This window comes from Ciconia boyciana, chromosome 6, assembly GCF_034638445.1.
Source record: "Ciconia boyciana chromosome 6, ASM3463844v1, whole genome shotgun sequence".
In the NCBI taxonomy this organism is placed as follows: domain Eukaryota; kingdom Metazoa; phylum Chordata; class Aves; order Ciconiiformes; family Ciconiidae; genus Ciconia; species Ciconia boyciana.
In genome coordinates this window covers 33,052,103-33,065,242 of record NC_132939.1, presented here as the reverse complement: position 1 = coordinate 33,065,242, position 13,140 = coordinate 33,052,103, and the positions used below count along the sequence as shown (strand labels likewise).

The following is a 13,140-nucleotide window of genomic DNA, read 5'->3' as shown; positions in this document are numbered from 1 at the left end:
CAGAAGCTGGTTCATATTGGAGGGGTTGCATTGATTTGCTGAAGTAATTCCTTAGCAGTAAAATGCTCCTTGCTGTATTTAATAGCTGCACAAGGCTTGCATGTGGACCTGCACTTCAGACATCCATTTGAACGTATGTTGGTGCCTGCAGATGAACTACACGTATTGACTCACCTTCCTGCCTCTCTTGAAATGTTCCTGTAAGCTTCACGAGAAAGATTATAACATTTCTAAGGTGCCACAAGTAAGGAGGAGTTGTTCCAAAGTAACGGTTTGACCTGCGCTCCTACCTTCCCTCTGGAAAAGGTTTAGACCTAGGCTTCTCCTGAAACCAAAGGCCCTAGTGGGGCTTACAAGTGATTTGCAAGGAGACAACTGAGGAAAAAAAGGGTTCAGTGGTACACAGATCAGTGTATCCCTAAAAGTGTCTGCTGCCCCCAGCTTTGTCTAAGGAGGCCATGGGTATCACCTAGTAGAGCACAAGGCTGTGAGGGAGCAGACCTGCATTCCAGAACTGCTGGAAAACCCTACCCCTCCCATGAAGGTTTCCTTCTTCTGTTGCCAGACTTAGAGGGAAGAGGTTCTCCACTTTGGTGGGTCTTGAAGATGGAGTGAGTAGATGATAACAGAAATGTGTGAAGTCTTGCAGGAATATCAGTATGGCTTGTGGAGCAGCAGCATGGGATATTTGAGGAAAATGTCATAGAATCATTTAGGCTGGAAAAAACCCTTAAGATCATTGACTCCAACTGTTAACCTAACACTACAAAGTCCACCATTAAACCATGTCCTTAAGTGCCACGTCTACACGTCTTTTAAATACCTCCAGGGATGGTGACTCCACCACTTCCCTAGGCAGCCTGTTCCAATGCTTGACAACCCTTTCAGTGAAGAAATTTTTCCTAATATCCAATCTAAAGCTCTCCTGGTGTAACTTGAGGCTGTTTCCTCTCCTCCTATTGCTTGTTACTTGGTAAAAGACCAACACCTGCCTCGCCACAACCTCCTTGTATGTTGATTGTGTTATCTTTATTTCAAACTGATGTCAACAGACCTGTGAGCTGTGTTGTAAAAGTCCTGTGTATATTGGGGGTGTGGGGGTCTGGGTGGGGAGCAGGCATGAGTAAAAGCTGCCATCCTCATGTTCCCTTTCTCTTTGTGGCCATCTCATTTTTGCATTTTGCCAGACCACCGAAATAAGAAAGTGGTCAATGGGAACCAGTGAGTACATTCTGTGGTACGGTTCAGGGCTGGCTTAACTGCATGCTTTTCAGGCTGTTGAAATGGTGCGTAAGTGGCTGGAAAGACCTCTTGGCAGAAGGTCCCAAGGGTTGTCTCTGAAGAGTCAGGAAAGAAGGCTGGGCAGAGAACCCACCTTCAGAGCCAGGCAAAGAGATGGGAGTATGTTTAAAAAGCAAGGCAGCATTCAATCTCCTGGAACATGTGAGGGAGGAAGATGTCTTAAACTGGCTACGCTCACTCTGGGTGAAGGGAATGGCTTTTCTCTGGTTTCACCAGTTATAATGCAGGGAGGTCTGTGATCCTGCTGGTGTCATCGGTCTCCTACTTCATCTTAGGCTCATTGAACAGGCTCTGATAGCATAAAGCTGCAGCTTGTCTCTGGAGCTGGGACACCCAGAATGCATGGGGTCCTACAGCTGGAGGGACTGTTGCCTGTGTAAGGCTGCACTTCGAGAGATCCTACTGGGAAGAACACTAACCTCAGCTATAGTATCACTCTGTAGTCCTTCCTTTGCCTTTCAACCCGGAGCGTGGAAGAGGGCTACATCCATCTCATGACACTGATGAAGTGGGTGCAGTTTCTCTGTCCTGTGGCTGATGTCTGAATCCCACATGTTATGTCATTGAACTTCCAAAGCCTGAACATTTTGCCCAGAGACAGCTGGCTCAAGCTAAATGTCCAAGTGAGTGCTAGCACTCCTGTCAGAGGCAGTTCCCTCTGCCTCCTCATAAAGTGCTAAATATTACAGGAAAAAGCTGATCTGTCATTACATGAAAAGACTCATCACACTATAAACCTGTCTCTCGTTCCCCCTTTTACTCACGAGCAGTAGCATAAAAAAAGAATGTTACTGTAGTTAGGAAGACCAGTCTGAAATACTTTTTACCTGCCTGTGACAGTTTTTAAAAGCTTTCTATTTTGTGTCCTATAATTATACACTTACAATACTGTAAAAGTAGTGTGCTTGTATACTCCAGCCAGCAGAGGTAGGCAAGTTCTCCAACAATTGCTGTGCTAGTTGTTCCAAGCACTATTAAAAACAGGTGTGGAAGTGAAAATAGTTTCCCAATAATGTTAAGGCTCCAGTGGAAACACCTATGCCTTCTCATTTTATTGACTAGCATTCCTCAGTGTGGAAAGAGTGCAGCGAGAAAGGAGTACAGGGAAAATGAATGAATGTGTTCAAAGACAGGTGGCTTATCTCAAAGCTAGGTATGCCACAAGCTAACAGTGCTTAGAAACTATGTGAAATGGAAAAGAGGAGTTAGGGAAGAAAAAACACAGACTCTGGGTAGCTTCCTCTCTCAAAATCACAAGGGCAGCGTCTAAGGTTGAAAGCTTTTCTACTGCTGAGGAACTGTCCTGATGTAAAGAACTGAAGAGGGCTGCATTTTGGTGCCAAACTTTCTCTGCTCAGACTGCGGAAACTGTTGTCATTGTGAAGGTACCGCACAGCTACAGCTGTCATACAGAATATATAAGCCAGGTGCATTAGGAAGATCAGACCCCAAAATCTGGAAACTTAAACCAGATCAAATATCTTCAAGATTTTAGGCTGTGTTTGCAAAGAGGTTACCTCGGTCATCTAGGATCTGCTGGAGCTTCTCAGTCTGTGTGAGGAGAGAGGAAAAGACCTGAAGAGGTCGCATAATTTTTTTTTCCTCCCCGTTTCAGCTTAGGGTCATATCCAGTTAACAGCAGCTCTGATGTAACCTGTTCCTAATGCAGCGACAAGGATCCCACTGCTTCTTCCAATGAGTGAACAGTTAATCACCAGGGCTTTTCTATATCAAACCTAAATCTCCTTTCTCCAAGTAAGCTGACTGCTACTTGAACTACCCATGGGGAAGACAAAAAATGATCTATGACCATCTTTTTTTATATAACAGCTTTTATGTCTCAGAAGACTGAATGTCATCCCTAGACTAAACAAATGGAATTCTTTCAGCCTTTTCTCATAGATCAAGTTTCCTAGACCTCTGCCTGTTCCTTTTGCTCTCTCCTGCACTCTTGCCAAACGGTCCACCTCTCCCTCAAAGTGCAGTGCCCAGAGCTGGACACAGGGCTGATTTAAAAGTTCACCAGTCCTTAGTGCCTGTTTCTTATATGAGGCCTCTGTCACTACATCCCACAGCTAGATTTACCTTTTTTGATGTTTTTTGTTGTTGTTTGCAACGTCATGAAGTTGTAGACTTTTTTGTGGTCTACCTAAGCTCCTGACCATTTTTTTCCAAGTCTTGCTGTCTCACCAGTAATTTCCTCTCCATGCACTGGATTTTCTCCTTGCTGGTTGTTATGCTTTGTACTTGTAAGTTGTGATCACACTGATTTAAAACCATTTCTCAAGATGACTTTGAATTCTTTCCTGAATTTCAGTCTGTAAATTGGATGCTATGTTCCACTAGCCAAATTGGTCATTTAATTTGATACAAGTCTCATGATCGCTTTCAATACTAAAGAACTGTTTCGCACAACTTTTGAGACCTCTCCTCTTGGAGCATGTTTTTCTTAACCTGCAGTGCTATAGGTAACGATCTCATTGTAACTGTGTGTAGTCTACATTTTCCTTGTTTGCTTATGAGAATGAGCAAATTATAATATATTCTAATGAACCAGAATTTAATCAGAGCTCCGTCTAATGCATTGCGTATTAACATGTAAATGTTTGCATTTTTTTGCCAGGATGTTGTACTGTAGCCATAAAAAAAGTATTGTTCTCTTTCTGCCATCCTTCAGCTGTCTGGCTGGCTACAGCTCTAAGAGGGCCAGGACTGTGTGACTGACTGCTTGAGAGATGGGGTGGTAGAAAGAGTCCAAGCCCTGCCTGAAAGACAGTTGAGTTAGAATTGCAGGGACAGGTAGCTTTCAACTGGCAGGTTTCAAGATGCACAGGCATGGAGCTTTATTCCTGTGTGGTTTGGAAACCCTGTGGTGCAGACTCCTTCCGTAGCTGGGCAGCACCCAATGCCCACAGGTTCTTCAAAGTGAACAAAAGTTGTGAATCAAAAAGTCCCTCAGCAAGTTCACTCTAATCCCTGGAACAGTGCTCCTTTCAGCCATTCCTCCTCATTTCAAGCTAGAGAGTAGATATTGAATAGGCTTCTCATCATGTAACACTGGTGGGAATGCAGTGCCGCTTTATCGCTTTGAGCAGAAGGAAAATGGCAGGGGAAGGATGTGTTCCTGGATAGCTGAAGTTTAATGAGCCACTTGGAACAATCTGTTTTTTTAAATTATAAGCCACCTGTTAAACCCTTGCATTGTACTTGTTCAGCACTGGAACATGTAGTAGCCTCTGCTTCATCTGTAGCCTATGCCTTGAGAAGTGAAATTGAGTGAGTACCAAGGTAAAGCAAGGACTGCTCAAGTGGTAGAGTCTGGGAGCACCTGCAAGGTTTGTTTTTCTCTTTACCTTTACATTAGCTAGAATACCCTGGAAGGACCACGGTCCCAGACAGAACAGGGTGGAGCGGGTAGCAGTGCTGATGACTCACAGAGGTGCGGAGAGATTTATGCTATCCCCATGAGCCGTATTTGCTCAGCTGTTATTGTGCTCCTAGTAACACAGAAGGGGTTGTTTCTCTCCCTCCACCCACAGCCCTGCTCGGGGGACAGGCAGCTAGTGCCTATTCACCGCCTTGCTTTGCTAGTCCTGCCAGCCCTTGCGCATGCGCATACGCAAGGCTTTTCAAATTCTCTTTCCCCTCCACGGTGGAAGGGATGCCGCTTTGGGCTGCTGATGCAACCTGTGCCGAACTTTGTCTGTGGAATGAGGCTTTCTGCCCACAGCTTTTGTAATCTCTGTGCTGGGATGAGGCATCCATTCTCGCAGAGCAGACCTGGGTCCTTTTCATGTTAGAGCTCCCTTATGCAACATAAAAGCACCTTTAAGCTGAGGTACATGCCATGATAAAATAACCAGTTCAAGGCTCCTCTTCTCTGTCAGAGCAGTGTAAAGACAGGTTAAATAAAAACGAGAAATCAACCCTGTTTGAATTAAGCTTCCCTGGGAGACAGGCAAACACTTTCTCTCACTGAGAGGAAAACTGAGGCACAAAGACACTTAGTCCTCACTTTTGGGTTGGCATAGGATGTCAGTAGGAACTGGGCACCAGATATCCATGCTGCTGCCTTTTGTTCTGTGCTGCACTCGTTCCTCACGGAGGGGAAAGCTGGGAGTTGAACAAAAAAAATTTGGGAGAGGCATGTGTTTGATTTTTTTGAAATGGTATTTTGAAGTCAGGTCCCCGTTGCAGCACTAACAATGGGGATTGGTCAAGAATCCTTCAGTAAAAGACCTTTTCCTCCCTTTCTGATGAATGCTCGTTCATTAAAACTGGAGCTTTTTGTGGGAACTCCATGGGAAAAGTTTCCCCAGTCCAGACAGAATTTCTGGTCAAAAGAAATGAGAGAGGGAAAGAGAAAGAAATCTGCCCTGCCTGGCATAGCCTGTAGCTCTGGGGTTAGGCTATTCACATAGGTTCCTTGGGGCTGGGCAGAAGCATAGAGGGAGGTTAGACCCTCTCCTTTGCCTGCTTTGGAAGAACTGCTGTCTCTCAGAGGTGTAGGGATCTCTCCAAGGTGGTTGCTTTTGGCGTCACAGTCTCTCTCTTCTTTTAATAAGAAAAAAATTGGGTGCAGAAGAGCAATATTAAAAAAAATAATCTGCTGTGGTTGGATGGCAGATCTTCCTTTTGTCCCACCCTAATCATCCACAGTATCCTTGCAGCCCCAGTGATTGATGCTTGGTCCTTTGGCTCTGATAGTAATCCGAGTTGTTATGTGTCAGGAGAGCAGCTGGGGGAGGCTTCCTCATCCCCAGAGCTGCGCGTTGGCTGCATCTAGCCCTGCAAGCTGAGCATGAGAACTGTCAAGCACAAGCCTTTGGTTAGATGCTGTTAGACACCCTCTCTTCTCAGCTTTGTAAGGTAAACAAACAGCCCATCTCTTTAATAACCATCTAGTTTATTAGACAGTCCGATGAGTCCCTTACCTCATCCATCATTTTTATTTTTATTGTGCAGGCACTAGATGTATGTTTGAATGTGTGTACTTAAGGGACCAGGAATGAGAGACCTTTTTATGAATCTGACCATGTATTTCTCAGAAGGACATTACTAGGGGAAAATTGTTGCATAAATAATGTACAACTGCAGATGTCCAAGCCCTGTTTTCCTGCAATAGCTCATGGCTTCAGAGACACTACTTTTAAAAATGTTTTAAGGAGTGTTAGAAGCAGTCAAGAGTAAGAAGGAGCAAACAGCATGTTAGAGCTGAGCAGTTAAGGTAAAATGGATATTTCTGCCAGTGATTCTCTTCTGTGTGTGTGCATGCATTCCCTATCTTTTTTTTGCTGTCATTGGATTTGTTGTAATCTATATTTGCTATCTCCCGAAGGTTTCGCTCCCCAGCAACAGCAAGTTGGCAAGTGTTACTCAGCTTTTTTGCTGATGGTTGTCTTAAGTCAAAGCAGATATGGCAGAAAACAAGGGAATGTGACAGTGCCTTTTAAAAAAAAGGGGGGAGTGTGTGTGTAATATTATTGTTGGTCTTGGGAAGGCTGTTTTGTGTCCCACTGACTTGCTGTCTTAAATGTTCTTCTGTCTCTAAATGTTTAATATAGGGAAAGAAGGAAAACCTTTTTTCTTTATCTTTCTGTGCCTGCAACCCCCATTAACTAAAACAGGGAATAGGCTTTTAAGTACCCTGCATGTATAATAAATATATGCTTCTTTCTAAGATGACAGCTTAATTTCATAGCTGGCATTAAACCTTCCAGCTTGGCCATAGGCTTTCACTGTCCTCCATAAACCTGGCCTTGGCAACAGCAGCAACATTTCCAGTAAGCAGTCTGACTGGAACAGGCTGACTTCAGTGTCCTGGAGCTGGGATAGCATTTGATGGTCCCTTCATTACTCATGAGACTGTCTTTCAGGGTTAAAGTGTATGCAGTGCATGCCAAGTCCCATACTAGGGAGGCTGATGGTATGGATTTCCCAGCTGATTTTGCTGGCTGTTGAAATACACCCCAACTGTTAATATTCATGTTTATTTTCTGAGGGAATTAAGTGCTGTTAGAGTGGTAGCCTGGAGGAAAGAGCCTCTCCGGGGGCTAGTGCTAGTTAATACTTTCTTCTGCTTGGTAGACATATGTCACTGAAGGAACTTTCGACAGGGCTGTTGTCAGAGCCTCTATTTAGTGTCAATGTGTTTGCTGTTCTGATGCCCTCTAGCTCAGGGAAGCTATGGTAGATCTGGAAAGGGTTCAGAGAAGGAACAACTGGGTCAGCTGGGACTCTTCAGCATGTAAAAGAGATGAAGTAGGAATCTGTAAAGCAGTGAGAGGCAGAGAGGGAGTGACTGCAAACTGTTCGTTGTTTCATCCTCCAGAAGAACTAGGGTCAGCAAGCAAAACTAGTTGGAGCCAGGTTTAGATCAAACCAAAGGATGTGCTGTGTCCCACACACAACATGTAGTCAAGCCACAGAACTAGCTGCGGGACGTCATAGTCAATAAAAGTTTACGAGGGGAGACATGGCAAACTGGTGGAAGGGAAAAACCATTGCTACTCACTAAATACAAACTCTGCGTCACTAAATACAAACTCTGCGTCTGTCTCTGCGAGTTTCTGATCCACAACTAGTTGAGACGTGAAATACATGGGGGAAAGAAGTATATGCTTGTCCTGTTCCTCTGTTCTCTGCTAAGCATCTGCTTTTGGCCTTGGCTGGAGGTGAAACAGAGACAAGTTGGGTCTTTGGTTTGCCCCAGTACGTCTGATTTATGTTCTTCAGGACGTAATGGAATAGATGGGACTTTCATAGTGGCTACTTGTAGATGTATGCTAGGAACGAGAAAAATCTGATCTCCCTGCTATTTTAGTTGTACTGCTATCATCGCTAATGACAGGCCACTGAATACTGGTGCTGATGGGAGATTTTGCATCATTACATCTATTTCATGTCAACTGAACAAAACCTGTAAGATTTGTTTCACTCAGCCTTTAAACACCCTTCAGACAAAAGCGACTACCAATCAGTTCTGTATTCTGTAAATGCCATGACTATTCAATTCCGACAGATTTCTGTTAATATGTGCAGAGAATTTTTTGCCATTTTTTATGGCATAGTACAAACGTGTGTGTAAGTTTGTACATTTATTCTGTGTAATTTGCATACCTAACTGCAAATATATGTAAAAGAAGATACTAACTCATTAAAGGACATTTATTCTTTTTTTTTTCTTTCTTGATTTCAATAAAAGTGGCATATTTTTTGTCCTGACACACAATAAAAGCCCACTTTATTTTTTTCAGAGGCATTTTTAGTGCTAGTTTTGCAAGCCTCCAAGGACTTGAGAGATCTTAGTTTGACTTTGTGCACTCAGGAAGCTTTGGGGATTTAGATAGAAAAATTCCTGGAATGTAGTTCTCTTCAGCAGAAGTTTTTTTTCTTTTGCTTATTATATAAAATGATGATAGGGAATTCTGCCCCTGTTTTTCCTTCTCCAAGCTACGTGAATGATCCTCCTCACCTGAGGGCCAAGGTGTGAATTGCTGTCAGCAGACGACGGGCAAGCAGGGGCCCCTCGTGATGTAAGTAGTTTGTTAAGGAGCCTGCAGGCCTCTTGCTCAATGACTTCTCTGTCCACGTACAGCTTGGGAACAGTCACGGGGCCTTTTTTTCAGATGTGAAATCTGTCAGCAAAGTGAAGTCAGCTTAAATATCAGCTGAGGCTTGAGCTCCCTTTCAATTTTTGTTGACTTTATCCCCTTCTGCTCCTTCCCGATCAAGTTTCTCTCTGCTTGAGTCAGACTTGCTGACACTTAAAAGTTTTTATTCTGTGTTTCGGTTGGGTGGATTTGTGTGTGGCAAAGTTCAGGTGCCTTTCACATTCCCAGCCTCGACAGTGATCTGAAATGCTGAGGAGAGGGAGACCATTCTGGATCTCTGAGACTCTTTAGCTGCTACAGTTCAATTAGAAACCAGTAAAAGTGCTTCTGGTACCCAAAGCATGCTGTAGTCAGGTGATGCTGTGCAGACCTGCTGGAGTTTTTTGTGTTGTACCTGCTGCTACCAAGCTGAGGAATTCTAGTTGTGAATCAGCACCCCTTCTGTTCCCCAAATATGGAACAAAAATTACTCTCTGCACCAGAATTTGTCACCAAAATATAAGATGTAACTGATGGGGTACAGACAGGCAGGCAAAATGCACGGAAACAGTGAGTGTGTGTTAGTTGTGCGCTGAGCCTGTCCTGGGGGCAGGATGCTGCGGTCATGCCATGTCTGCTGGCTGACCGTGCAAACATCTGCAGGTTTGGGATGAACCTGTGGTGTCATTGCCTGACAGTGTTGAAGCATTTTATGTATTGAAAGCTTGAGGGGATTCTTGGCTGTGGCAAGAAATTTCAGATGTTGTGGCTTATTTATAAAAAGAAAAGAAAACATAGAGTAAACTGCAAGGGAGAGGAAAGCTAGGGAAGGAGAGAACAACTGTTCCTGCTTCTGCTTTTTGCCACTCTAAGTATAAAAGTTAGGAGTTATATTGTTGTCTTTTTTTACCCTTAGACATGTTTTAAATCCTGTGATCAGCTGCTTTGACTGCTTTCTGTCCTACATGCATGCTTTTTTTCCTCTCTGTGATACCTTCAGTGATTTCCAAAGTTGAAATAATTTTCCTACTCCTCAAAGGGCCAGAATGTTTGAAGACATGTAATTGAGAACTCTGGCTGTTGAGCCAAATAGGTCTTAACATCCTGAGGGTACTCGGTGCATCTCTTCCCCCTTTAATGGCTGGTCCATATACGAGGCAGCAGCCTGGCACCTCTCCATGCATCCATCACTCCTCTGCAGGCAGTGGTCGAAGAGGCAGTGTTAGGGCTGAAAGTGCCAGGCTGGCTGCAGAAGCCACTTCTGGGCTTCTTCCTGTTCTTTGGCGCGTGCCATCTGTGTACTCTGTTCTGTGGTTGATGATGTCTTTGGAAATAACCTTTTCTGTGAAATAAGCTATTAAGGGACAGGGTCCTACCCACCCTTTGGTAGGAAGCAATGTTGGGTGCCCTCTGTTTTCCAGGTGAGGACAATGGTGGAGTGTGCTGGAGAGGTGATGGCAGTGTGGGTAGAATGGGATATCCCATTCTGTTCCCTGCCGAGGTGTGTGCAGGTGCTCTTTGCACTGAATAAGGCGGTGTTAAAACATAACCTTTTGCTCCTCTTGGGATCGTTTTGGAGAGATGCTATTGAGAGGGAAGAGTGCGTTGCAGTCTGGAGAAAGAGACTGGGTGGGGCAGGGCAGGGTGTTTGTCTCCTTCATTTAAGTGGAAAATACAAGTCACAATTTAAGATCTCTCAGTATGCAAAAACATCATCTGGGAAATGCTTACCCTGTGGCTGCAGTAATAGTGAATTATTGTTATCTGATAGCTCTGTTCCAAAACCCAGGTGAACAGGAACAGTTTTTCCTGCTGTTCCTGGCTTGCTGGGCACTTGGCAGTCAATGTCTATAATCCATAATCTTGTTGTGTCACAGCTAAATGTAGGAGGAAGCTCTTGACCCATAAGTCCCTGAGTCCCTAGGGATGTAGACATACTGGTGTTTGCTGAGAAGGAAAGAGACACAAAGGTCTCCTGGTGTGAAGGATACCCATATCCTGCTGAGCTGAGGAAGGTGATCTTGATTTGACTTTTTTTCTCCACCCCCTCCAACCTCCCTCCCGTCTTCCAGAGAAAGTTCACTCCTGCGACCAGGAAAGGCAGAGCGCCCTGGAGGAGGCCAGGCAGAACCCCCGTGAGGGTATCGTCATCCCCGAATGTGCTCCCGGAGGGCTCTACAAACCAGTGCAATGCCACCAGTCGACTGGGTACTGCTGGTGTGTCCTGGTGGACACGGGACGCCCGCTGCCTGGTACTTCCACTCGGTAAGAGCTATAGGCCTGGTGAGATGCGATATAAAAAAATACTGTTGCTATATCAGATAAGTTCCTACTTCTAGAGCAGTCAACTCTGTACTACCTTCCTTAGAGCTAGCAATGCCGAATGTGATGTTCCCTATTGAATGTTACTATGCAGCTCCCTCTCTGTAGGTGCTGGTGCATAGTAACTACTGCCCTTACCTTCCTCTGTGTTAAGTATTCATGCAAAGCAGCCTTTTATTCTCTGGCTTGCAGCTTTTGGGTGGTAGCAGGAACCAGGGCTTTGCTCAAGAGTACAGATCAGGGGCATGAGCAGTGAAAAGACAAGTGGCTTTGCTGCATTGTCCTCTGCTTTATACTCCCATGCTGCAGCCACTTGGATCCTGACCAGTACAGATTTAGAAGACTGCTTGGTTGTGCGTTGATAGATTTGAAGCCAGTGATAGGCTTTTCTTTAAGTTACTCTGTATCTTAAAACTACCTGGGGAATCTTTTCTCACTTGGGGTTTGGAAGCAAATTGTGGGTCTGGCAAGTTATAAAAACAGGCCAGTAGGAGTTGGGACCTAAACTCTGCTAGATACAGTGATTGTGCAGAGCATGGACAGCTTTGAAAAAAAGCTCAGCCTCTGCCCACAAGAGTTGGAAGAAGGCCTTGTGCTGTTTGTGGGTTTGGGTTGGTAGCTGGTACTGAACTTCAGAGTATGCTCTTCCTTTTCTCTTCACTTCTGCTGCTGTTGCTGGCTGTCCATAAGCAGACAGATGCTTGAGAATAATATTTATTTTGCCAGTTTATTGGTTTCCCCTGCAGTAAGCAGATAAGACACAACCCCTTAGCAACCATCTGATGACACTAAAGCTATATCACATAGTTTAGCATCTGCTGTTCTCCTTTTTCAGCTATGAGACCCCAGTGTGTGAAAGTGATGCCAGATCGAAGAGCACAGAGATTGATGATCCATTCAAGGACAGAGAACTTCCAGGTCAGAGAGGAACAAGATCCTGTCTCTGCCTTCTTCCTTTGTCTCACCCGGGGACTCTTAAGAGGCCAAGAATATTGTTGAGGGGGATTTTCCTCAGCATGCATGTTTTACCATGGGTTTTATTCTGTTATTTTGGGTCACCTCCAGTTTCAGCAGTGAACTGGAAAAGGCTGGGAGTGTCCTCAGGGCCGGTTTATTGCCTGTCTGCCCTTTGAAAACATGTCTGGGATCAGAATTTTCAGGAAAGAAACCTGGATGCCTGGAGGTCCCCTGGGGGAAGAATGGGCTTAGCATTGAATGATGTTCTTCAAAGCCTGACCAGGACAGGATCCTTTCCATTCAGCAGTGCTTTTCAGCAGCTTGGTGCCCCCTGAGCAACAAAAGAGGACACAGCTGGCAATTGTCAGTGGACCAGCTGGCTCCCTGACACTGCACTGACCAGGCAGGGCAGCATTCCTAGTACACTAAGGTCCTTTAACTAATGCTGGCCCCTCACTTAGCTGGACTTTATCCCTCATTTTCTGCCTAGGACCCGCTTTATCTCCCATTGCTGCTTGTATTATATTCTGCTTTTCCCTCTTAACAGAGTGACAAGCCATAATTTACTGTTTGCATAGCTTGTTTCTGCTAGGAAGATGTGCTGGGCGTAGGTGTCTGTGCACCTCTTAAAAATGCTGTCCTGCCTGTGCTCAGGTTTTTCCTTCCTGCCACCTTTCTAAGGAGCAGAGTCAGGGGCCCTCACTGACAGGTCAGCCATTGTTCTCCTGGGTGGGGGCTGACTGCTTGAAAACAGAAGCTACAGTGGGTCCCTCTCCACCATGAGGGAGTGGTAGAGATCAAGAACTCTGCAGAAAGAGCTGGTAGCTCTGCATGTACTTCATTTTCTCCTGGCCCTTTCTAGGGCTAGCATAAAGTGAGTTGTCCCTGAGCAGGTTAGCAAAGGAAATGAGATTTGTTCCAGATTTGCCTTCTGTGTCTCCTAATTCTCTTCCTGCTGGCTCCTGAC

General features: G+C 44.9%; 1 protein-coding gene across 10 annotated transcripts in view; it reads left to right on the top strand.

Moving 5' to 3' along the window:
* Positions 1 to 13,140, top strand: part of SMOC1 (SPARC related modular calcium binding 1) — a 140,775-nt gene that overhangs the window by 98,148 nt on the left and 29,487 nt on the right. For all 10 annotated transcript variants that reach the window (XM_072865468.1, XM_072865467.1, XM_072865458.1 and 7 more), the window contains 2 exons: positions 10,967 to 11,159; positions 12,052 to 12,134. In XM_072865468.1, coding sequence (XP_072721569.1) covers positions 10,967 to 11,159; positions 12,052 to 12,134 — 276 coding nt within the window. The remainder of the gene's footprint in view (positions 1 to 10,966; positions 11,160 to 12,051; positions 12,135 to 13,140) is intronic.